Genomic DNA, 27,032 nt, shown 5'->3' with positions numbered 1-27,032 from the left:
TGGCGGGGCAGGCTCGAAGGGCTAGATGGCCTACTCCTGCTCCTATTTCTTATGTTAGTTTTTCACGTTGCTGGAACTATGCTGGAAGAGTTTGGCTAGGGGAATGGCAAATTTTGGAGCACAAGTCTCCAGTACTATTGCTAGAACACTGTCTGGGCCAATAGCTTTTGCAATATCCAGTGCCTTCAGCTTTTCTCTATCACGTGGAATGAATTGAATTGGCTGAAAACTGACATTTGTGATTCTGGGGACCAATGGAGGAGACCGAGATGGATCATCCACTCAGCACTTCTGGCTGAAGGTTGTTGTGAATGCTTCAGCCTTACATTTTGCACTGATGCGCTGAGCTCCTCCATCATTGAGGATGGTGACAAGAACAGAAAATGCTGGAAAATCTCAGCAGGTCTAACAGTATCTGCGGAGAGCCGATGTTTCAAGTCTGGATGACCCTTTGTCAGAGCTCAAAGCAAAGAAAATCAGAAGAGATTTATGCTGTGAGTGTGGTTGGGGGGGGGGGCTGTAGTTGGACAAAGGAAATGTAACTGGTAATGAAGAAACGAGCTAAAAATGATGAGAATAGCAGAACAGAGGTACGGGTTGTTAAGGGACTGCCTGTGGAATGTGGCAGTTTCCCTGAAAGAGGAGGAAGAGGGAGGAAGTGGGGGGTAAATATTGGGGCAAGAAGGGGAGTGAGAATGGAGAAGTGGAAAAATGGAAGTGAGACTGAGGGATGGTAAAAATGAATGCAGCTTTCTTCATCATCATTTACATTCCCTTTGTCCAATTACAGCCCCCTACCCTCACAGTATAAATCTGTTAGCTCTGCGAAGGGGCATCCAGACTCGAAACATTGGCTCTATTCTCTCTCCTCAGATGTTGTCAGACTTGCTGAGATTTTCCAGCATTTTCTGTTATTGTTTCAGATTCCAGCATCCACAGTATTCTGCTCCCATATTGAGGATGGGGCTATTTGCAGGGCTTTTCCTCCAGTAAGTTGTTTACTTGTCCACCGCCATTTGTGATTGGCAGGACTGCAGAGCTTAGATCTGATCTGTTGGTTGTGGAATTTAAACTTGGGGTTTATATCGTGCGGATAAGGAGTTTATTTCACAGTTAAAACGTGAAAAGATTGTGGAGTGGTTCTGGCATCCAGCCAATATTTGGCAATATCAAAATACAAATGTCACTAATCCAGTAGAAATATCAGAGTGTCGATTTATTCAGTGTTGTAGCAAGGGAATATTGCAATCCATCTGTGTTTCTGTTTGAGATATCGCACGTAAATACTTGTCATTATGTTTGAAACATTATAGGATTTTTAAAAATCTGCTTTTGTATCTCCTTGTAATAACGCAGCTGTGGTTCAGTGAATCCAAGAATTCTTGGAAAAATTGAACCTAGCCAATAAATAATTTGAAATGACATTGCCCTTGTATTATGGACAAACTGGCACTTAAGAACATAAGAAATAGGAGCAGGAGTAGGCCATCTGGCCCTTCGAGCCTGCCCCGCCATTCAATAAGATCATGGCTGATCTGTCGTGGCTCAGTTCCACTTTCCGGCCCTCTCCCCATAACCCTTAATCTCCTCTCTTATCAAAAACCCATCAACCCGCTTCTTGAAAATATTTAGCGAGGCAGCCTCCACCACTTCAACAGGTAGAGAATTCCAGAGATTCACCACCCTTTGAGTGAAGAAGTTCCTCCTCAACTCCGTTCTAAAACGCCTCCCCTTTATCTTGAGGCTGTGCCCCCTAGTCCTACTGTCTTTTTTGAGCGGGAAGAGTCTCTCCACCTCTATCCTATCCATCCCATTCATCATCTTATACGTCTCAATGAGATCTCCCCTCATTCTTCTAAACTCCAACGAGTACAAGCCTAGTTTATTCAGCCTCTCCTCATAGCTCAGCTCAATGCCTCTCCTGTTCCCCTCTAACTGGTTCCCCACCCTCACCATCCCAAGTTCGAATTCTCCTCCCCCAGGCTTGCTTTCTCTTTCTCCAGGCTTATGATTTGTGCGATAATCCTGGACAGCTTCATTTACTGTAATCAAGAGCACGAGAGGAATAGGATGATTAGATATAAAAGTGGGTCCTCAGCAGTGCTGAAATAGTGCTCAGTAATAATTATAAACTGACAGAAATATTTGTAAGTAATAAGTGGGGCCAGCTGCAAATCTCTGAACCCTGGCAAAGCTGCCAGCATTAATTTTAAAAATGACAAAGGTGTGCTGATGTACAGAGCAGAAGCAGGCTGGATGGTTCACAGAATTTAGCTGTTGGCTGTCTTGTGCAACAGCTGGAAACAAAGCACTTAGTGAACAGGGTGCTAGTGTACAGAGAGTCAGTGTGCTGAGAGGAAGTGGCAGGTATAAGCATTGAAGAACAGGGGATCTAGTTCCAAAAATGACAGCACTTCCATAAACAGCTGAGTGCACAGGCATACAGGATTGGTGTGGAATTGAGGGAAGCATCCACATGGAATTGATGCCACTCAGGGCAATGTGTACATCCAAGAGGGATTGATGCTGTACCAGGATGGTGAGGGGAGAGGAACATAGAACATTACAGCGCAGAACAGGCCCTTCGGCCCACGATGTTGCGCCGACCAGTTAAAAAACAATGACCCTCTAACCTAAACCAAACCCTTTCCATCCATAAACCTATCCACGGATCTCTTAAATGCCCCCAAACTAGGCGCATTTACAACTGCAGCAGGCAGGGCATTCCAATCCCTCACCACCCTCTGGGTAAAGAACCTACCCCTGACATCTGTCCTATAACTACCACCCCTTAATTTAAAGCTATGCCCCCTCGTGCTAGCTTTCTCCATCTGAGGAAAAAGGCTACCACTGTCCACCCTATCCAAACCTCTAATCATCTTATGTGTTTCAATAAGGTCCCCTCTTAGCCGCCTTCTTTCTAATGAAAACAACCTCAAATCCCTCAGTCTCTCCTCATAGGACCTCCCCTCCATACCAGGCAACATCCTGGTAAACCTCCTCTGCACCCTCTCCAAAGCCTCCACATCCTTCCTATAATGTGGGGACCAGAACTGCACACAATACTCCAAGTGCGGCCGCACCAGAGTTTTGTACAGTTGCAACATGACGCTGCGGCTCCTAAATTCAATCCCCCTACCAATAAACGCCAAGACACCGTATGCCTTCTTAACAACCTTATCTACTTGATTCCCAACTTTCAGGGATCTATGTACACATACACCTAGATCCCTCTGTTCATCCACACTATTCAGAGTCCTACCGTTAGCCCTATACTCGACACATCTGTTATTCCTGCCAAAGTGAATTACTTCACACTTTTCTCAATTTTCACAATCTCACAGGAGATTGTATCTTTATACTAGATTGCTGCTGGGTAGAGGGATAGTGGGTGTTACCTGGGCACAGGATTGGTGCTGGATAGAGGGGTGGTGGGTGATATGTCTGTACAGAGTTGGTGTCGGATAGAGGGATGGTGGGTGTTACCTGCACACACAGGGTTAGTGCTGGGTAGAGGGGATGGTGGGTGTTATCTGTGCCTTGGATTGATGCTTACCCCTGTAAATGTTCCTGTTATAGAAGGATAGTGATCAATTAATAGCGATTGATTGGGACTGAGTTTTGGGCAAGGGATTCAGCACCAACATTGAGAGTTTGTGTGTGTGTGTGTGTGTGTGTGTGTGTGTGTGTGTGTGTGTGTGTTTTTAAAACTTGACTCCCTGTTTTCACCCAGCCCCACCTTTGCTGCTCTCTGCTTCCTCTGTGCAAAAAATGTCTGGAGCAAGCTCTGTTTATGGTCAGGCAGCAGGAATCCTGACTGCCTTTTCCTGCACGATACTCCGCCGGTCGGCATCGTGCCCCCGATTACATTCTGAAACCTAACGTTCCAATGTTGGGTTTAAGGAAAAGCTGTTGTGTAATTTATTGAAGCAGAGAGACTCAGCAAGAAGGCTGAACTGTTCATGGTTAAGTAAGGGTGATATCAAACGGAAAGAAAGGGCATCTAATGCTGCAAGCATCAGCAGTAGGTATTTAAAAAATTTTATAAACCAGCAGAAGATAGGTTTATAAAAAAAGAAAAAAATTATGATATGAATAAACTAGTAAGAAACATAAAATCCTAAGAACTAGGAGCAGGAGTAGGAAACTTAGACCCTGGAGACTGCTCCGCCATTTAATTCTATCATGGCTGATCTTGTCTTAACCTCAATTCCACTTCCCTGCCCATTCATGACAGCCCTTCAACCCCTTAATTAAAAATCTATCCACCTCTTCCTTAACTTTACCAGAAGTCCTGACATCCACCACACTCTGGAGTAGTGAATTCCACAGACTCACCACCCTTTGAGGGAAGTAATTTCTCCGCATCTCTGTTTTAAATCTGCCAATCCCCCATCCTAAAACTATGACCTCTTGTTCTAGACTGCATCTCCACATCGAGTTTGTCAATCCCTTTTTTTATTCATTCGTGGGACATGGGCATCGCTGGCTGCTAGCATTTATTACAACATTTATCTCAACTCTGCTTTCTGTTAATTAGCTGATCCAAGCTAATAACTAGCCCCTAACCTCAGGTGAACTAACCTTGTGTCTGAAACTTTTGTCTGACACTTTCTGAAAGTCCAAATATACTGAATCTACAGGATCCCCATTATCCACCTTGCTTGTTACATCTTTGAAGAACTCTAGCGAATTAGCCAGTCATGGAAACAGGCCCTTTGGCCCAACTTGTCCATGCCACCCTTTTTTTTTCTAAAACCCCTAAGCTAATCCCAATTGCCTGCATTTGGCCCATATCCCACTATACCCATTGTACTCGTGTAACTTATCTAAATGCTTTTTAAAAGATAAAATTGTACCTGCTTCTACTACTACCTCTGGCAGCTTGTTCCAGACACTCACCACCTCCCTGGGTGAAAAAATTGCCTGTCTGGACAATTTTGTATCTCTCCCCTCACCTCAAACCTATCCCCTCTAGTTTTAGACTCCCCTACCTTTGGGAAAAGATATTGACTATCTGGTTGATCAATGTCCCTCATTATTTTATAGACCTCTATAAAATCACCCCTCAGCCTCCTACACTCCAGAGAAAGAAGTCCCAGTCTATTCAGCCTCTCCTTATAACTCAATCCATCAAGTCCCGGTAGCATCCTAGTAAATCTTTTGTGCACTCCTTCTAGTTTAATGATATCCTTTCTAGTTTAATAATATCCTTTCTAGTTTAATAATATCCTTTCTAGTTTAATAATATCCTTTCTATAATAGGGTGACCAGAATTGCACTCAGTATTCCAAGTGTGGCCTTCCCAATGTCTTGTACAACTTCAATAAGACATCCCAACTCCTGTATTCAGTGTTCTGACTGATGAAACCAAGAATACCTTCTTCACTCTGTCCACCTGTGACTCTACTTTCAAGGAGTTATGAACCTGTACCCCCAGATATCTTTGTTCTGTAACTCTTCCAATGCCCTACCATTAACTGAGTAAGTCCTGCCCTGGTTCAGTCTACCAAAATACATCACCACGCATTTGTCTAAGTTGAACTCCATCTGCCATTTGTCAGCCCATTGGCCCAATTGATCAAGATCCTGCTGCAGTTGGCGATACCTTTCTTCACTGTCCACCATGCCACCAATCTTGGTGTCATCTGCAAACTTACTAACCATGCCCCCTATTCTCATCCAAATCATTAATATAAGTGACAAATAACAGTGGACCCTCTCTACAACCATCCTCTGGCTTCTGTTAAGAAGCAAATTTTGTATCCATTTAGATACCTCATCCTGGATCGTGAGATTTAACCTTATGCAACAAGGCCTTGCTGAAGTCCATGTTGACAACATCAACTGCCCTGCCCTCATCTACCTTCTTGAGCTTCAAAAAGCTCAATCAAATTTGAGAGAGATGATTTTCCACTCACAAAGCCATGCTGACTGTCCCTAATCAGTCCTTGCGTCTCTAATTGCCTGTAGATCCTGTCTCTCAAAATACTTTCTGACAACTTACCCGCCACAATGTGAGGCTCACTGGCCTGTAGTTCCCAGGCTTTTCCCTGCAGCCCTTTTTTAAACAAAGGCACAACATTTGCCACTCTCCAGTCTTCAGGCACCTCACCCGTGACTATCGATGATTCAAATATCTCGGCTGGGGGACCCTCAATTTCCTCCCCAGCCTCCCACAATGTCCTGGGATACACTTCATCAGGTCCTGGGGATTTATCTACCTTGATGCACTTTAAGACTTCCAGCACCACCTCCTCTGTAATATGTAGTCAAACATGATTTACCCTTTCTAAATCCATGCTGCCTCTGATGGATTGCATTTTGACTTTCCAAATATTCTGTTATTATGTCCTTAATAATGGATTCTAACAATTTCCCAATCACAGATATTAAGTTGATTAGCCTTTTTCGCCTTCCACTTAAGTGCTTAGATTAGCATTTTTCCAGTCCACTGGAATCTGTTCTGCATTGAGAAAATTTTGAAATATTGTAGGCAATGGATCCACTTCCACCAACGGCACTTCCTTTCAGATCCTAGGATGTTGGTCAATAGGCCCTGGCGATTTGCCTGCCTTCAATCCCAGTAGTTTTTTCCCTAGTGATGATAGCTCTAAGTTCCTCCCTTTCTATAACCTCTGCATTTTCTGTTACTATTGGGATTGTACTTGTGTCCTCCACTGTGGGAAACTCAGGCAAAATATTGATTTTAGTGTCTCAACCATTTCTGTATTCCCAACTATTAACTCCCCAGCCTTATCTTCTAAGGGACCAACATTCACTTTAGCTACTCTCTTCCACTGTATGTACTTATGGAAGCTTTTGCAGTCTGTTTTTATGTTTTGCACTTGTTTTCTTTCATAATTTATATTTGCTCCTTTTTAACACCTTTTTAGTGATCCTTTGTTGATCTTTAAAAGCTTCCCAATATTCTAGTGTGCCTCTGGCCTTTGCAATATGGAATGCCTTTGTTTTTGTCTTTTATGTTGTCCTTGACATCCTTGCTTAGCCATGACAGTCTCTCTTCCGCGACCCCCACTCCCCACCCAACCCGTCCCACTGCTTACCATCTTCCTCTGGAATATATATTTAGTTAGGAGGATTTTAATATCTTCTTAAATATCTAAGCAGAGAGTAAGCGTATAAAGAAGAATGTAGTTCAAGTAAGCAGCCTGCTAGAGGATGAGATTGGAGAATTAATAATGGGAAACATGGAAATGGCAGAGACTTTGAACATGTATTTTATATCTGACTTCACAGAAGAAGGTGCAAAATAAATAGTAAAACAAAATCAAGGAGGGAAAAGGCAGAAGGAACTTAAAATAATTAAAATAATCACGCGCTAGAGAAATGTATTGTGAAAACTAATGGAACTAAAGACCGACAAGCCCCCTTGTTCCGATTGCCTGCATCTTAGGATTTTAAAAGAAATGGCTACAGAGAAAGTGGAATGATTCTAGTGGTTTGGAAAACTGCAATTTAACACCTCTGTGAAGGAGGAAGACAGAAAGCCGGAAATTAGAGATTAGTTAGCCTAATATCTGTCATTGGGAAGTATTAGAATCAATTTTTAAAGAAATAGTAGCAAGACACTTGGAAAATCAGAATACAATTAAGCAGCATCAACAGGGTTTTGTGAAGGGAAATCTGTTTGACAAATGTATTCAAGTTCTTTCAGAATGTAACAAGCAGGGCGGACAGAGGAGAACCTGGATAGAGGTTACCCTATTATAGAAAGGATATTATTAAATTAGAAAGAGCGCAGAAAAGATTTACTAGGGTGCTACCGGGACTTGATGGATTGAGTTATAAGGAGCAGCTGGATCGACTGGGACTTTTTTTCTCTGGAGCGCAGGAGACTGAGGGGTGACCTTAGAGGTCTATAAAATAATGAGGGGCACAGACAAGGTAGATAGTCAATATCTTTTCCCAAAGGTAGGGGAGTCTAAAACTAGAGGGCATAGATTTAAGGTGAGAAGGAGAGATACAAAAGTGTCCAGGGGGCAATTTTTTCACACAGGGTGGTGAGTGTCTGGAACAAGCTGCCAGAGGTGGTAGTAGAGGCAGGTACAATTTTATCTTATAAAAAGCACTCAGCTACTTACATGGTGCGAGGGGTATAGTGGGATATGGGCCAAATGCGGGTAATTGGGATTAGTTTAGGAGTTTTAAATATATGGGCGGCATGGACAAGTTGGGCTGAAGGGCCTGTTTCCATGCTGTAGACCTCTGTGACTGTATGATTCTAGTTGATGTACTGTAGTGATTTTGGATTTCCAAAGGACATTCCACATAAAAGATTACAACACAAAATAAGAACTTGGTATACAGCATAATATATTATCATGAATAAGAGGATTGGTTGGGAACCAGGAAGCAGAAAGTGCCACAAGAATTAGTGCTGGGACCTCAACTATTTAACAAACAATATAAATGACTTGGATGAAGAGACAGAATGTATGAAGGCTAAATTTGGTGATGACAATAAGGTCTGGGTGGTCTGGTACATGAACCACAAAAGTTAATATGCAGAGTACAGCAAATAATTTTTTTATTGCCAGGGGAATTAAATACATTAACAGGGAAGTTATGCTACAGTTGTATGTGACCACAGCCAGAATTCTCCCATCATTCCTGCCAGCGGGAATCTTTGGTCCTCTGGTGGTATGAGGTGGCTTCATTGGGAATTCCCATTGAAAGCGGTGAGATGAAAGGATCCAGCCATCAATGAACAGCACGCCACAAAGGAAAATACCTGAGGGGGGGCTGAAGAACCCACTCAATACCTGGAGCACTTTGATTTGGCCTCCTTACCTGAGAAAGGATATAATAGCATTAGAAACAGCTTAGAGGAGGCTCCCTCAACTGATAGCTAGAATGGCGGTTATCTTTGAAGGAAGGTTGGACAGGTTGGGCCTGTATCTATTGGAGTTTAGAAGAATGATTGGATCTTATTGCAGCATATGAGATCCTGAGGGGAGTTGATGGGCTGGATGCTGAGAGAATGTTTCCCGTCGTGGGAGAGATTAGAATTCGTGGGGGACAATTTAAAAATAAATGGTCTCCCATTTAAGATGAATGCAAGTAGATTTTATTTTCCCTTCAAGGGCTATTGGTCTATGAAATTCTCTTCCCCAGAGAACAGTGGAAGCAGGGTCATTGAATATTTTTAAGGCAGAGTTAGAATCTTGATTAACAAGAGAGTCAAAGAATTTAGGGATAGACAGAAAAGTGGAGTTGAGGCCACAAATCAATCAGCTATAATCTAACCCAAGGGCAGGGCAGGCTTGAGGGGCAGAATGGCCTACCCCTCTTTCTAATTAACAAAAAAAGGTGATTCCTGGGATGAAGGGATTGTCTTTTGAGGAAAGGCTAAGCAGTTGAGCCTATGTTTATTGGAGTTTAGAAGAATGAGAGATGATCTCAGTGGAACATTTAAGATTGAGGGATGTTGACCAGGATGCTGGGAGGAAATTTCACTTTGTGAAGGAATGTGGTATGAAGGGATACAGTTTCAAAATAAGGAGTCTCCCATTTAAGGTAGAGACGAGGAATAATTTCTTCTCTCTCAGGCTTATTAATCTTCAGAGATTTCTTCCCCAGAGAGCAGTGGATGCTATATTGTTGAATATATTCACAGCTGAATTAGATTGATTTTTGATCAACAAGGGCGTCCGGAAGATAGATATGAAAATAGAGCTGAGATCATGATTGCATTATTGAGTTACAGAATTAGCTGGAGGGGCAGAATGGCCTCCTCTGACTTTGATGTGTTTTATGAATATAAACCAGTGCATAATTTTACAAAATGCAAATGACATCTTGTGGCCGCTCTTTACAGACTTGAGCAGGGTATTTTGGATATTGTATTATGCTGAGCTGTAAGTGAGAATTATCTTGGATGATCAGCTTTGATATAATATTGTCCAGCACCAAGATACATTCATGGATCACAGGAGACAGTGGGCTCTGTATGTAAGTGGCTACCCCATTTCTAGAGGGGCTGAGCAGGTACCATCTGCATAATGCTATTGTTGAGTATTCTGTTAATCCTGAAATGAAGCTTCTGGCACCATTTTCATATCAACATAAAAAGGCTATTTTGCCCCTTGAACCTTTACCTCCTCTAATCCCTTGCTGATTTTTCTCTGTTTTTTTTCAGCCTCTGCAGAAGAAATACATCCGCGTGTCAGAGGAGGCAACTATTCGACATGTTGAAAAGTTCATTCGAAAGAAACTGGAATTGGACCAAATCTGTCAGGTAAGCCACGTAAAAATGGTCATAAACCTGAGTGTGGACATGGAAGGGGCCATCACTTCAAAGAGCGCAACTGCTGTGAATCTCAGTACATCAAAAAATGTTATGTTAAAAGGTCATTCTTGGGATATGGTCACCACTGGCAAGGCCAACCTTTACTGATTGTCCCTAGTTGTGCCTGAGAAGGTGATGGTAAGTTTCTTCTTGAATCAGTGTAATCCATGTGGTGATATTCTTGCATGTTGTAATGGAGGAGGTTGCAGCATTTAATCCAGCTTTTTGGAGGAACAGTGATATTATTCCAAGTCTGAGTGATGTGTGATTTAAGGGGAATGTGCAGGTATTGGCAATGTTCCTTTTGCAGTTGCTGCACTTGTCCTTCTCAGTAATGGCGAGTGCAGGTTTCAGAAGAAACCTTGATGCGTTGTAGCTGGCACACGTTGCTGCACTGGTGATGTGACTGAATGTTTAAGGTAGTGTCTGGGGGTGGGGAGGGCAGTCAGGTGGGGCTGCTTTGACTTGGACAGTGTTGGAGCTGCACTCCTCCAGGCCAGTGGAGAATATTGCATCACATTCTTTGAGGTGTGCCTTGTGGGTGATAGAGAGCTGATGGAACAACTCAGCAAGGTTTCTTTTGCAGTACTTCCGAAACCTGCACCACCGTTCCCCCACCGCCCCCTTTCCCTCCCCCCACCACTGCCGCTGCTGCCCAGTGCTTCCCTTTGCCTCTCCGACGAGACGCTGGTATCCTCGCCTTGCGCTATTGGCCGCGCTCCTGCTTTGTGCTTTGCAGCAACAGAGGAAAGCAAAAAATCAAAATGACCAATCCTGAGGCCAGCTTCTGATTGCCCAAATTGATTTTTTGACTGGTTTTGGATTCTGCAGGATGCTCTCTCAAGCAGATCACTCTCCTGGTTACATGTGCATTTCACGTACTTTGTGACTCTTGGTGATGTGCTGATCTTCCATGGAATCCAGTTTGGGAACCGCTGGGATGGGTATAGTACGTTGGAATGGATGGAGAAGTGGGCAGACCATTTCGGTCTGAGATAAGGAGGAATCTCTTCACTCAGAGGACAGTGAAAGCCCAGCCCTGGCTATTTTTAAGACAGTAAGAAGTCTCACAACACCAGGTTAAAGTCCAACCAGTTTATTTGATAGTAAACCCACAAGCTTTCGGAAATGGTGTTCCTTTGTCAGGTGGGTGGGAGGTTCTGCACATGCCTGACAAAGGAACACCATTTCTGAAAGCTTGTGGGTTTACTATCAAATAAACTGGTTGGACTTTAACCTGGTGTTGTGAGACTTCTTACTGTGTTAACCCCAGCCCAACGCCGGCATATCTACATTATGTTTAAGACTGACATTGATAGATTTCCACATTATAAAAACATCAAAGGATACTGGGATAGGGCAGGAAAATAGTGTTGAAGCAAATCATCATTTACCCCAGTGCTGTCTGTGTGTGTGTTACAGTGAGGGGGACAGTGACTGTGTTTACCCCAGTGCTGTCTGTGTGTGTGTTACAGTGAGGGGGACAGTGACTGTGTTTACCCTAGTGCTGTCTCTTACGAATGTCTAAAACTATTGATTTAGGTGCAGCTGTGGAAACCAATCATGTAGAAAACGGAGCTACTCCAATCTGATTAGTTTAATGTAATTAAACATGAGACAGATGGATCCCCTGGGGAGATGCAGGAGGAGGAGAGGATTGTCCAGGACATGAATTTATTCAGGGTCTAGGAGCTGCTATCACACACAGCCATTTATAAACAAAGTATGTGAAACTCTCCAAGAAGAATTTACTTGTTAGTATTTTTCCAGTTGATTTTGGAAATGTAGATCTTTGGATTTGTTCATGGAGGGGCTTGAAGAGGTTTATTTTTTGTTTCTCTTCCTCTATTCTCACACTTCCTTTCTTTTGTTTTATTTCATACCTTCTTTCTTTCGCTCGTTTGACTTTCTTCATTTTCCTTTCTTTTCTTCCTTTCTTCTCTCTTTTCATTTCATTTCACTCTCCTTCCTTCCTTCCTTCTTTTTTCTCTATACCTTATTTTATTTCTTTCTTGCTTTCTTTCTCTTGTTTCGTTCTGTCAGTTCTTTTCCTTTTTCTTTCTCATTCTCTCCTTTCTCTTTTTCTCATTTTCTTTCCCCTACCATCTTGATGTTTATTGCTCCTTCTCTTTCCCTCTTGCTTCCAGTGCATTATTTATAGACTCCAGTCTGTGCAATTGAGGTCGGGAGTTTCCCACTCCCTATTTCATCTGTTGCAGCAGCTGCATTGATTCACTGACTCTTTGCCCAATCTCCAGGTGCCCTTGGCAGCTCCTGCAGTAAACACTCCCAGGTTTTGTAATTAGCTTTCGATCTTCCTCGGTGATTAAGTGCTGCCTCATCTGCAGGCTTGTGCTGCTTTGCAATTACTTGCACAAATCACACATCTGAAGGTTACTTAAAGGCCCAGGAGACCCAGACAGCCACCAGTCTGGTGAGGATAAAAAGAATTACCGTTTTAAAAATGAAAAGCTGCAAACTAACAACACAACAGAATGAGTTCTAAAATATCACAGTATTACCCAGGTACTAAATAAACAGACCCTGAATTTAACAGCTAGTGTACATAAAGTTCCCTATCTACTTCCTCATTGAACTCTCACCAGTGCTGCTGACACTTGTATCTATGCACCATCTTGGAACATTGTTCCCAAAATGAACCAAGCCAATTTTACCATCCATTGAACCTTCCCTCAGTCATCAGTAAAGCCATGGAAGGAGTCGACCAGCAATAACTAGTGATCTTTTTATTCATTTGTGGCACATGGGTGTCGCTGGCTGGCCAGCATTTATGGCCCATTCCTCGTTGTCCTTGTTCAAAGAGCAGTTAAGAGTCAACCACTACAGTGTGGCTCTGGAGTCATATGTAGGCCAGATCAGGTAAGGACGGCAGATTTCCTACCCTAAAGAACATGAGTGAATCAGATGGATTTTTCTGGCAATTGACAAATGGTTTCACAGTCATCAGTTGATTCTTAATTGCAGATATTTTTATTGAATTCGAATTCCACCATCTGTCATGGTGGGATTTGAACCTGGGTCCCCAGAACATTAGCTGAGTTTCTGGATTAATAGTTGAGCGATAAGAGAAGGTTTGACCTCATTGTTCCAGAGGATCAGCTAGAGAGGTGATTCAAGTGAGGAGAGCTAGTAGGTAAGAGGGATTTTTAACTTACTTTTTTTAAGGCAGCCAGGAGTGTAAAACCGGAAGTAGGCCCCAGTGAGACCTGGGAAGTTTTTTTTGCCCAATATATTTTGAACGGGGAGGAAACCCAAGACTTGACATGTGTAGAGTCTCCCACCTCTTTCCCCCCCACCCCCCCAACCCCTAACCTAAAAAAAGAGATTTGGAATGAGAGCAGGTAAGCTCTCTCTTTTTTTTCTCTTCTTCCTCTAACCTAAGAGGGGGTGAGGGAATATCAGGCAAGGTCTTTCTTTCTTTTTATCTAGAGGGAATGACAGGAAAGGCAGTGCAATGTTCCTCCTGCAGGATGTTTGAGGTGAGGGATGCCGTCAGTGTCCCTGCTGATTTCACCTGTGGGAAGTGCACCCATCTCCAGCTCCTCAAAAACCGTGTTAGGGAACTGGAGCTTGAGCTTGAGCTGGAGCTGGATGAACTTTGGATCATTTGGGAGGCAGAGGTGATCATAAATAAAAGCTTCAGGGATTTGGATACTCCAAAAAATGAACATAGATGGGTGACGGTGAGAGGGGCTGGGAGGAAGTAGGCAGTGTGGGGATCCCCTGTGGTCGTTCCCCTCAGCAACAAGTATTCTGCGTTGGATACAGTTGAGGGTGGCGACCTACCAGTGGTAAGCCAAGGTGACCAGATCTTCAGCACTGAGTCCATCCCTGTGCCTCAGAAGGGAAGGGGGGAGAGCAGGAGAGCAATAGTAATTGGGGACGTGATGGTTAGAGGGACAGATAGGTAGCAGCGAGAGAGATTCACGGATGGTATGTTGCCTCCCGGGTGCCAGGGTCCATGACATCTCGGACCATGTTTTCAGGATCCTTAAGGGGGAGGGGGATCAGTCGCGGGTCGTGGTGCACATCGGTACCAATGACGTAGGTAGGAGAAGGGACGGAGATTTAAAACAGGAATTTAGGAAGCTAGGATGGAATCTGAGAGCCAAGACAAAGCATGTTGTCATCTCTGGCTTGTTGCCGGTGCCACGTGCTAATGAGTTGAGGACCAGGGAGAGAGTACAGATTAACATGTGGCTGCAGGGATGGTGTTGGAGAGAGAGTTTCATTTACATGGATAATTGGAGCACATTCTGGGGAAGATGGGACCTGTACAAACAAGACAGTTTGCACCTGAAACAGAGGGGCACTAATATCCTGGGAGGAAAATTTGCTACGGTTCTTCAGGGGGGTTTAAACTAATTTATCAGGGGGATGGGAAAACGAGCTTTGGTCCAGAAGCCAGTGTTGAGGGTTGCGAGGCACTGAGGAAGGTATCAAGGTCGCAGGAGTGTACAGGCAGACAGGATGGTGGCTTTGGAGAGGGTGCAGAGGAGGTTTACCAGGATGTTGCCTGGTATGGAGGGGAGATCCTATGAGGAGAGACTGAGAGATTTGGGGTTGTTTTCGCTGGAAAGAAGGCGGCTAAGAGGGGACCTTATTGAAACATATAAGATGATTAGAGGTTTAGACAGGGTAGATAGTGATAGCCTTTTTCCTAGGATGGAGAAAGCTAGCACGAGGGGGCACGACTTTAAATTAAGGGGTGGTAGTTATAGGACTGATGTCAGGGGTAGGTTCTTTACCCAGAGGGTGGTGAGGGACTGGAATGCCCTGCCAGCTGCAGTTGTAAATGCGCCTAGTTTGGGGGCGTTTAAGAGATCTGTGGATAGGTTTATGGACGAAATGGGATTGGTTTAGATTAGTGGGTTAGTGTTGTTGTTGTTTTTTTTTTAAAAAAAGCTGGTCGGCGCAACATCGTGGGCCGAAGGGCCTGTTCTGCGCTGTAATGTTCTATGTTCTATGTTCTAAAGTGTATCTACTTCAATGTAAGGAACATCAAGAATAAGGTAGGTGAACTTGGAGCGTGGATTGGTACTTGGGACTATGATGTTGTGGCCATTACGGAGACATGGTTAGAACAGGGACAGGAATGGTTGATGGCAGTTCCGGGGTATAGATGTTTCAGTAAGACTAGGGAAGGTGGTAAAAGAGGTGGAGGAGTAGCATTGTTAATCAAGGATAGTTTAACGGCTGCTGAAAGGCATTTCGAGGGGGATTTGCCTACTGAGGTAATATGGGCTGAAGTTAGAAATAGGAAAGGATCGGTCACGTTGTTAGGGGTTTTCTACAGGCCCCCAAATAGTAATAGAGATGTGGAGGAGGAAATGGCAAAGCAGATTATGGATAGGTGTGGAGGTCACATGGTAGTTATCGTGGGTGACTTTAACTTTCCAAATATTGATTGGAACCTTTATAGGTGGAATAGTTCGGATGGGGCACTTTTTGTACAGTGTGTGCAGGAGGGTTTCCTGACACAATATGTGGATAAGCCGACGAGAGGTGGGGCCACATTGGACCTGGTACTGGGTAATGAACCGGGCCAAGTGTTAGATTTGTTTGTGGGAGAGCACTTTGGAGATAGTGACCACAATTCAGTGTCCTGCATTATTGCAATGGAGAGGTATAGAGTCACACAGCAGAGCAAGGTTTATAATTGGAGCAGGGGTAATTATGATGTGATTAGACAAGAATTAGAGAGCATAAGATGGGAACAGAAACTGTCAGGTAAAGGCACAAACAAAAAGTGGAGCTTGTTCACGAAACAAATACTGCATGTCCTTGATAGGTATGTCCCTGTCAGGCAGGGAGGAAATGGCCGAGTGAGGGAACCATGGCTCACAAAGGAGGTTGAATGTCTTGACAAACATAAAGAACATAAGAAATAGGAGCAGGAGTAGGCCATCTAGCCCTTCGAGCCTGCCCCGCCATTCAACAAGATCATGGCTGATCTGTCGTGCCTCAGTTCCACATTCCCGCCCTCTCCCCATAACCCTTAATCCCCTTGCCTACCAAAAACCTATCTACCCGCGTCTTAAATACATTTAGCGAGGTAGCCTCAACCACTTCAACGGGCAGAGAATTGCAGAGATTCACCACCCTTTGAGTGAAGAAGTTCCTCCTCAACTCCGTTCTAAACTGCGCCCCCCCCATCTTGAGGCTGTGCCCTCTAGTCCTGCTGTCCTTTCTGAGCGGGAAGAACCTCTCCACCTCTACCCTATCCATCCCTTTCATCATCTTATACGTCTCAATGAGATCTCCCCTCATCCTTCTAAACTTTAACGAGTACAAGCCCAGTTTATTCAGCCTCTCCTCATAGCTCAACCCCCTCACCTCCGGTATCAGCCTAGTGAACCTCCTCTGCACTCCCTCCAAGGCCAAAATATCCTTGCGCAGGTGCGGTGACCAAAACTGCACACAGTACTCCAGCTGCGGCCTCACCAGTGCCCTGTACAGTTGCAGCAAGACCTCGCTACTTTTATATTCAATCCCCTCGCTGTGAAGGCCAGCATCCCATTTGCTACCATCCCAAGAGGAAAAAGGAATCGTATGTAAGGTTGAGAAAACAAGGTTCAGTTGGGTCGCTTGAGGGTTACAAGGTAGCAAGGAATGAGTTTAAAAAAAGGGCTTAGGAGAGCTGGGAGGGGGCATGAGAAGTCCTTGGCAGGTCAGATCAAGGAAAACCCCAAGGCTTTTTACCCTTATGTGAGAAATAAAAGAATGACCAGGGTGAGGTTAGGACTGATCAAAGATAGTAGTGGAACTTGTGCATGGAGTCAGAAGAGATAGAGGCGTTGAATGAATACTTTTCTTCAGTGCTCACCAAGGAGAGGGGCCATGTTTTTGAGGATGAGAGTGTGATACAGGCTGATAGGAGGAAGTAGATCTTCTGAGGGAAGATGCATTAGCAATTTTGAAAAACCTGAGGGTCAAGTCCCCTGGGCCAGATGGGATACATCCTAGGATACTTTTAGAGGCAAGGGATGAGATTGCAGAACCTTTAGTTTTGATCTTTGGGTCCTCACTGTCCACGGGGATTGTGCCAGAGGACTGGAGAGTGGCGAATGTTGTTCCTCTCTTCAGGAAGGGAAATAGGAATGACCCTGGTAATTATAGGCCAGTTAGTCTTACTTCGGTGGTCAGTAAGTTAATGGAAAAGGCCCTGAGGGGTAGGATTTATGACCATTTGGAAAGATGTAGCTTAATCCGGGACAGTCAGCACAGATTCGTGAGGGGTAAGTCCTACCTCACAAATTTGATTGAATTCTTTGAGGAGGTAACTAAGTGTGTAGATGAAGGTAGAGCAGTTGATGTCATACACGTGGATTTTAGTAAGGTGTTTGATAAGGTTCCCCATGGTAGGCTCATGAAGAAAGTAAGGAGGTGTGGGATAGAAGGAAATTTGGCTGATTGGATAAGTAACTGGCTGTCTCATAGAAGACAGAGGGTGGTGGTGGGGGGAAAATTTTCAGACTGGAGGCCAGTTACCAGCAGTGTACCACAGGGGTCAGTGCTGGGTCCTCTGCTATTTGTGATTTTTATCAATGACTTGGAAGAGGGGGCTGAAGGGTGGGTTAGTAAATTTGCTGATGACACCAAGATTGGTGGAGTAGTGGATGAGGTGGAGGGCTCTTGTAGGCTGCAAAGAGACATTGATAGGATGCAGAGCTGGGCTGAAAAGTGGCAGATGGAATTTAACCCTGATAAGTGCGAGGTGAACCATTTTGGTAGGACAAACTTGAATATGGATTACAGAGTCAACGACAGGGTTCTGAGGAATGTGGAGGAACAGAAAGATCTTGGGGTTCATATCCACAGATCTCTGAAGGTTGCCACTCAAGTGGATAGAGCCGTGGAGAAGGCTTATAGTGTGTTAGCGTTTATTAACAGGGGGTTTGAGTTTAAGAGCCGTGGGGTTATGCTGCAACTATACAGGAACTTGGTGAGACTACATTTGGAATATTGTGTTCAGTTCTGGTCACCTCACTATAAGGAGGATGTGGAAGCATTGGAGAGAATGCAGAGATTTACCAGGATGCTGCCTGGTTTGGAGGGTTGGTCTTATGAGGAAAGGTTGAGGGATCTGGGGCTTTTCTCTTTAGGGCGGAGGAGGATGAGAGGTGACTTAATAGAGGTTTATAAGATGATGAGGGGGATAAATAGAATGGATTTTCAGGGACTATTTCCTCGGGTGGATGTAGCTGTTACTAGGGGGCATAACTATAAGGTTCATGGTTGGAGATATAGGAGGGATGTCTGAGGTAGATTCTTTACTCAGAGAGTGGTTGGGGTGTGGAATGCACTGCCTGCTGTGATAGTGGAGTCAGACACTTTAGGAACTTTCAAGCGGTTATTGGATAGGCACATGGAGCACACCAGAATGATAGGGTTTGGACATAGCTCGGCACAACATTGAGGGCCGAAGGGTCTGTACTGTGCTGTACTGTTCAATGTTCTATAATGCTATTTGGCCATTGCTTCCCCACTGATAATTTGTTTGGCTTCCACTCAAACTACTCGTGCCTTTTGATCCCATCACAATTTTAATTCATTCTGAAGTTACTGCCAGAGGTGGAATAATTGACCTTGATATCAAAGCAGCAAATTTCGCACCAAAATCTCCTGAACAATCTTGGAGTTGAAAGGCAAGCTCTCCACTAGTTGGAGTTATACCTGGTACAAGGGGAGATGATTGTGCTTGTCTGAGGCCAGTCTTCTGTGAAACATCCTCAGCATGGCCACCTTCAGCTGCCTCATTAATGACCTTCCCTCCCACCAGAAAAGCAAAGAGTTGACAATTCCTGTTTTCAGTTTCATTCACAGCAACTCAAACCATAAGCTAGCCTTGACGTTCCTGTGCAGTCCCATCAGAGTGCGGTACTGACAGTGGTGCTGTCTTTGGCTTTGTGCAAATCAGCTGCTTTATTCGCTTGCATAACTGAACTTAAAAGATAATTGATTAGTGTTGTATTCTGAGCTGTCTGCATATAGTTGGTTCTTTCTAAACTCAGTATTTGAACTAATTTCTTTTGCAAATGAGGTGATTGCCATTACTGATGATTATAGACTGGGATTGATTGGAATGATGTTTAATGTGGTGCTGTGGGCCGTGAACAGAATCTGTTTTGGGCTGTAGCTCAGCTGAAAAGTGATGACCTGTCACAGTTTCAATCCTCAGCAGTGAGGTTCTCAGCTGTGGTGAAAGTGCTAAATTGGCGTAATGAACTGTTGGTGAGGAGATTAACCAAGCCTCCCAGTTGCCAGCCAGACTTGCAGGAAAGTGAGGGAGTGTTGATGTGTTCGGGCTTGGGGACAATCCTATCGTAGCCCAATGATCTGCCAACAAATTCAGTGAGGAAGAACATCCAGTTGAGGAAGGTGCAGTGAGCTGGTACTACCTGAGGAGCTGCAGCTACACAACAAGAGGGGAGGAACAGGAACTGCCTTTGAAAATCATTCACTGATGTTCAGAGCAGGATTTTTTTTATTGCACAAAATGAGGAATTAATATACATTGCAATAGTGAGTGGTGTCCACACAGTTTCACCTTCTTCAGTTCTCTGCCTGAATGCAGATGCAACCCGCCACAATCCATTCCACTGGTCTGGAAAGGGGTTGGCTGGCGAATACACCCCATCAAACTGGGGTCAAACTCACGCTGTTTCTACCAATCTGATTTCATTCTGCTTGTGCAGTCAGCTGGCCCTCCAAGGGTGAGGATAAATGCATGGTGTAGCCTGGAGATATTGATAGTGATAGTAAAAGCTCCTATTTATTTTCAACACAGAGCTCAGCAACAATCTGCCCCTCATGTACTTGCTGTGACAGGCAGATGTTTGCAGGATTTACAAGTCGATACTTGATCTGTTTTTCCACATTATGAATGGCCTTTCTTTGGCCAATGGGACGGGACACTATCCATTGCATGACTGCATCTTTCACAAAGAGTCAGGTACAATCAAAATGACAGACATAGTTCCATCACAGACTGACTGTTCTTAGATCCCCTGAATTTCCAATGCTGGATGGACTGGATGCAGAGATTTCCTCTGTCTGAGGGGGTCTCGAACAAGGGGTCACAGTCTCAGGATATGGGGGAGGCCATGTAGAATTGAGAATAGGAGAAACTTCTTGACTCGAGGGTGGTGAACCAATGAAATTCTCTACCACAGAAAGCTGTGGAGGCCAAGTTACTGAATATATTTAAGAAGGAAATAAAAAGATTTCTGGACTCTAAAGGTGTCGAGGGATATGGGGAGAATGAGGGAGTTGGCATAGATGATTAGCCATGATCGTACTGAGTGGTGGAGTAGGCTCGAAGGGCCAAATGGCCTGCTCCTACTTTGAGAGGGTGATGTCTGGTTCCATGTACGGTGCGGAAAGTCAGTCTGGACAGGGAGGAAGGCACTTTTTCCAGGGTTACAGTAAGAATTCTCACAATACCAGGTTAAAGTCCAACAGGTTTATTTGGAATCACGAGCTTTCGGAGCACTGTTCCATCATCAGGTGGAATGAGAATTAACCTGGTGTTGTGAGAATTCTTATCATGCCCCCCCCCAGTCCAATGCTGGCATCTCCACTTGGGGTTATGTTCTGTTTGTAAATGTTTAATCACTGCTTATGTTTTGTTTAATTGACAGGTAGATATCATCTGTGGAGACAAGATTTTAGAACATCACCAGACCTTGAGGCACATTCGAAGCAGCGTCACCCACGGCAGCATACGGGTTAGTGCTGAGGTCCTTGCTTCACCCAATAACAATGGGAAAGAATGGAAAAAATATCACCAAGTACATAGGTATCACTCAGATTGCCCCAGCACTGCCCAAGGGGTAAAGTGCCCATGCCCGGGGGCACCTTGGCACTGCCCACCGTGCATTGGGCAGTGCCAAATGGCAGGATCTGTTGTGGATGGGGCTTAGGGTGTGATCGGTGTGGGTGGGAGGTCCTGCTGCCAGTCTGTATGGGGACTGGTCAAGGCTGGAGGGAGGCCAGCAGTTGGGGGGTGGGGGGGGGGAGCTTGCCTCCCAATGGGGTGAGAGGGGGTGTCTGCTGAGATGAGGGGATCGCCACTGCTGGGTGTGGGGGGCTGGACATTGGGGTGTGCCAGGTTGGGGAAGCGGGGGTTCAAGGCTGGCCTGGGAATTGTCATGTGGGCTGTGATTGAGCCGTGGGGGGGGTGGCTGGAGGGGCAGCATTGTGGGGGTCCTCAGCTGGCCAGCAATTGAACTGGCTAGCAAATGAGGAGACTGACAGATTGGAGTCGCTGCACATGCACAGAGTTCCAGAACTGTCAGAATCTGGCATGAATAGGACCCCCCAATTCACAATTGGGACCCCTACATGGAACAGAGTGTGGGCGATTCGAGTCTGAACTCCCACTGAAAAAACAGTCATGATCTATCCCAGTTTTCTCGCCAATTCAGCACTTTTGAGAGAATCACCCGAATGAATAGGGAGTGGGCAGCGCAGGAGTGAGAAATGTAAGACTGGGTATTCTGTGAGAATATGAGGTGCAAACGCGCATGAATTTTACACTGAATATAAATATTAATATTCTGTGTGATTACTTCCTCATAGTATAATCAACACAACTAAAATATAATTCTGACTGTAACTTTTCTATAAATGATATGTAACTGGATTGATTAGTAAGTTTGCGGACAACACAAAGATTGATGGATTTGCGGATAGTGATGAGGACCATCAGAGGATGCAGCAGGATATAGATCAGTTGGAGACTTGGGCGGAGAGATGGCAGGTGGAGTTTAACTGGACAAATGTGAGGTAATGCATTTTGGAAGGTCTAATACAGATAGGAAATATACAATAAATGGCAGAACCCTTAAGAGTATTGATAGGCAGAGGGATCTGGGTGTACAGATACACAGGTTACTGAAAGTGGCACGCAGGTGGAGAAGGTAGTCAAAAAGGCATACGGCATGCTTGCCTTCATCAGCCGGGGTATTGAGTTTAAAAATTGGCAAGTCATGTTGCAGCTTTATAGAACCTTAGTTAGGCTGCATTTGGAATATAGTGTTCAATTCTGGAATACAGTGTATTCCAGATTCTAATTTTCCAGACCTGTTAGCACAGCTGTTCTGATCCTACTAAAGTTGGCTGTCCTCCAGTTGAATATTTTTACTCTGGATTGTTCCCTTTTTTTAAAAATGCTATCTAAACCTTATATTGCAATCATTGTTCCCTCCAGACACTTAATCCATTTGATCACTGCATTCCCCAGAACAAGATCCACCATTGAGTAGGCAAGAAAAGTAAACTTAGGTCTGAAATCGTAGAATCTACAGTGCAGAAGGAGGGCATTTGGTCCATTGAGTCAGCAACAACAACGATCCTACCCAGGTCCTATCTCTGTAACCCCACATATTTACCCTCCTAGTCCCCCTAACACTAAGGGGCAATTTATCATGACCAGTCAACCTAATCCACACATCTTTGGACTTGTGAGAGGAAACCCATACAGACACAGGGTGAATGTGTGCAAACTCCACACAGACAGTGACCCAAGGACAGAATTGAACCCAGGTCCATGGTGCTGTGAGGCACAGTGCTAGCAACTGTGTTACCATGCCAGTGGCATAGTGGTTAGCATTGAAATCTAGATATTTTTCTTCCCAATGATAGAATGATTAATACATGAAATGGATTCCAAAACTGAGGAATGGAATGAAGAACTCTGGAATCATTTAGGCTAGTCTCATTCAGTTTCTGGTCATTGGAAACCCCAGGATGTTGATAGTGGGGATTCAGCAGTAAAACGCCATTGAATGTCAAGGGGTGATGGTTATATCGTCTCTTGTTGGAGATGGTCATTTCCTGGCACTTACGTGGCACAAGGCTTACTTGCTACATGTCAGGCCAAGTGTGGATATTGTCCGGGTCTTGCTGCATTTGAACGTGGACTGCTTCAGTATCTGAGGAGTGGCGAATGATGCTGAACATTGTGCAATCATCAGCGAACATCCCCACTTCTGACCTTATGACGGAGGGAAGGTTATTGATGAAGCAGCTGAAGACTGGGTCATACAGGTTTACAGTATGGAAACAGGCCCTTTGGCCCAACTTCTTCATGCCACCTGTTTTTTTTTAAAACCCCTAAGCTAGTCTTAATTGCCTGCATTTGGCCTATATCCCTCTATACCCATCTTACCCATGTAACTATCTGAATGCTTTTTAAAAGATAAAATTGTACCTGCCTGTACTACTATCTCTGGCAGCTTGTTCTAGACATTCACCATCCTCTGGGTGAAAAAACTGCGTCTCTCCCCTCTCACCTTAAACCTATGCCCTCTAGTTTTAGATGCCCTTACCTTTGGGAAAAGATATTGACTACTGACCTTGTCTATGCCCCTCATTATTTTATAGACCTCTATAAGGTCATCCCTCAGCCTCTTACACTCCAGAGAAAAAAATCTCAGTCTAGATGGATTCTCAGAGGCTATTTCCCTGGGCTGAAATGGTCGCTACAAGAGGACACAGATTTAAGGTGCAGGGAAGCAAGTACAGAGGAGATGTTAGAGGTAAGTTTTTCACTCAGAGGGTGGTGAGTGAATGGAATCGGCTGCCGTCGGTGGTGGTGGAGGCGAACTCGCTGGGGTCTTTTAAAAGACTTCTGGATGAGTATATGGGATCTAATGGGATTGGGGGTTATAGATAGATCTATGGGTTAGTAGGTATAGATGTGATTGGCGCAACTTTTGGGCCGAAGGGCCTGTTTGTGCTGTAGTGTTCTATGTTCTATTCGGCCTCTCCTTTATAACTCAATCCATCAAGTCCTGATAGTATTCTAGTAAATCTTTTCTGTACTCTTTCTAATTTAATAATTTCCTTTCTATAATAGGGTGACCAGAATTGCACACAGTATTCTAAGTGTGGCCTTACCAATGTCTTGTACACCTTCAACAAGACATCCCAGCTCCTGTATTCAGTGCTTTGACTGATGAAACCAAGCATGCCGAATGCATTCTTTACCACTCTGTCCACCTGTGACTCCACTTTCAAGGAACTACAAACATGTACCTCTAGATCTTTGTTCTGGAACTCTCCCCAATGCCCTACCATTAACTGAGTAAGTCCTGCCCTGGTTCAATCTACCAAAATGCATCACCTCGCATTTGTCTAAATTAAACTCCATCTGCCATTCGTCAGCCCACTGGCCCAATTGATCAAGATCCCCTTGCAATTGGAAATAATTTTCTTCACTGTCCACCATGCCACCAATCTTGGTGTCATCTGCAAACTTACTAACCATGCCTCCTATATTCTCATCCAAATCATTGATATAAATGACAAATAACAGTGGGCCCAACACTGATCCCTGAGGCACATTGCTGGTCACAGGCTTCCAGTTTGAAAAACAATTCTCTGCAACCACCCTCTGACCAATTTTGTATCCATTTAGATACATCACTCTGGATCACATGAGTTTTAACTTTATGCAACAACCTACCATGCAGTACCTTGTCAAAGGCCTTGCTAAAGTCCATTTAGGCAACATCAACTGCACTGCCCTCATCTACCTTCTTTGTTACCCATTCAAAAAACTCAGTTAAATTTGTGAGACATGGTTTTCCACTCTCAAAGCCACGCTGACTGTCCCTAATCAGTCCTTGTACCTCTAAGTGCCTGTAGATCCTGTCTCTCAAAATACCTTTCAACAATTTACCCACCACAGATGTGAGGCTCACTGGTCTGTAGTTCCCAGGCTTTTCCCTGCAGCTGTTTTTAAATAAAGGCACAACATTTGCCACACTCCAATCTTCAGGCACCTCACCCGTGAGCATCAATGATTAAAATATCTTGGCTAGGGGATCTGCAATTTCCTCCCTAGCCTCCCACAACATCCTGGGATACACTCCATCAGGTCCCAGGGATTTATTTACTTTGGGCTTTAAGACTTCCAGCACCTCCTCTAGGATACAAATCCTGAGGGTCTCCTGCAATGATGTCCTGGATTGACCTCCAGTCACCACAACCATCTTCGTTTGTGCAGGGTATGACTCCAACCAGGGGAGAGTTACCCCTGATTCCCATTGATTCCAGTTTTGCTGGGGTTCCTTGATGTCACACTTGGTCAAAAGCTTCCTTTAATTAATATTTCTTCTACAAGACCCCACCTCTGTCAGTGCACACTTCCTCATGGAAGTGTTGGCCTAGATTTTAGTGCTCAGGTTTCTGGAGTGGGACTTGGAGCCATGATGTTCTGACTCAGAGGTGAGAATGTTATACACTGACTCACAGCTGGCATGTCATTGGAAGGCCAGTCACTGCCTGTGACCAGCTCACTGTGTACTGTCAGATAATCAATTTAATGAATCCAATTATTCATCATTCACTCATATCACACAATCCACAGTCGATATAAAGGCACAGCAATTAGCCTGGGGCAGAGGCTGAGGGGAGGTCTGGACAGTCCTGACCCCCAGTCACTCACCATAGAACATAGAACATTACAGCGCAGAACAGGCCCTTCGGCCCATGATGTTGCGCCGACCAGTTAAAAAGCAATGACCCTCTAACCTAAACCAATCCCTTTCCATCCATAAACCTATCCACGGGTCTCTTAAACGCCCCCAAACTAGGCGCATTTCCAACTGCAGCAGGCAGGGCATTCCAATCCCTCACCATGGCTAAATGTACCTTATGCTGTCCTGGTTTCCTTACTGTGCAAAATGGCTCAGACCAATAGAGTCCAGCTGATACTGGCTATGTGCAGCACAGACTATGTCCAAAGATACAGACAGCATAGCCATCCACCGGCCCCTCCCCGCATACCCCCCCCTCCTCCCCCTCCTCCTCCTCCCAAGTGCAGGCTGAGGCAGAGGGGAAGTTCTGCGGTGCAGTCCTGAGCAGGAAGCAAGCGCTGGGTCACATTGGAGTCTAGTTCCTTACAAATAACTAATGCACAGCCAGCAGTTTATACCAATCTCAGAACATCAGCTCATTGCTGCAAAGGAAAATCTCAGCTGCTACAATTTGCTGCTCTTCTCAGGGGATGCTGTAACTTTGATGGATTTGTTCTGAGTAGGCTGTGAATGTCATGCTATAACTAAGTGCATGTGCCTGCTGGGTGACCTGTGAATGATCTTTACAAAGCTCAGCTGCACATGTGCAGTAACCAAGGAAACTGCCTCCTGGGATGGCAAGGCCTAATAAATTTAAATTGTATTTCATGTATTTTTCTCTGAACCTCATTAATGGGAGGTTTATCCTCTGCTCTGTCTGTTTGATTGTGGAGGTAGGCTGGAAATAACTGGTCAGTTTGCAAAATTGCTTTGTGTTTGTGTGTGGCTATGATCTGTGAAATCACACATCTTATTCACAATGAACAGGATTTATCTTTCTTACCCACATAGTTCCCTTGTCTCTGCTGCAGAATTATTGTATTTTTCGAAAGTCAGATTTCTTCTTGATTAGAATCATAGAATGATATAGTTCCTGAAAGAAGCCACTCAGCCCATCGTGCCTGTGTCATTTCTTTGAAAGAGCTATCCAGTTAGATGCAGTGTTCTGCTTTTGTCCAGTAAGAAGTCTCACAACACCAGGTTTAAGTCCAACCAGTTTATTTGATAGTAATCCCACAAGCTTTCAGAAATGGTGTTGCTTTGTCAGGTATGCGGAAGGTTCTGATCAGAGAAAGGCATATATAGACACATACAGTTTACAGAATACTGAT

General features: G+C 44.4%; 1 protein-coding gene across 2 annotated transcripts in view; it reads left to right on the top strand.

The window, feature by feature from the left end:
* The window catches only part of pcgf6 (polycomb group ring finger 6), an 87,702-nt gene that overhangs the window by 40,150 nt on the left and 20,520 nt on the right, over positions 1-27,032 (top strand). For both annotated transcript variants that reach the window (XM_080205353.1, XM_080205352.1), the window contains exons 8-9: positions 10,163-10,261; positions 20,977-21,063. In XM_080205353.1, the coding sequence (XP_080061479.1) occupies positions 10,163-10,261; positions 20,977-21,063 (186 nt within the window). The remainder of the gene's footprint in view (positions 1-10,162; positions 10,262-20,976; positions 21,064-27,032) is intronic.

The sequence above is a fragment of the Carcharhinus amblyrhynchos genome, chromosome 17, assembly GCF_965287045.1.
Source record: "Carcharhinus amblyrhynchos chromosome 17, sCarAmb.v2.hapA, whole genome shotgun sequence".
NCBI classification, from domain to species: Eukaryota; Metazoa; Chordata; class Chondrichthyes; order Carcharhiniformes; family Carcharhinidae; genus Carcharhinus; species Carcharhinus amblyrhynchos.
Note: the sequence above shows the minus strand (reverse complement) of the source record. Positions and strands in the feature narration are given on the sequence as shown.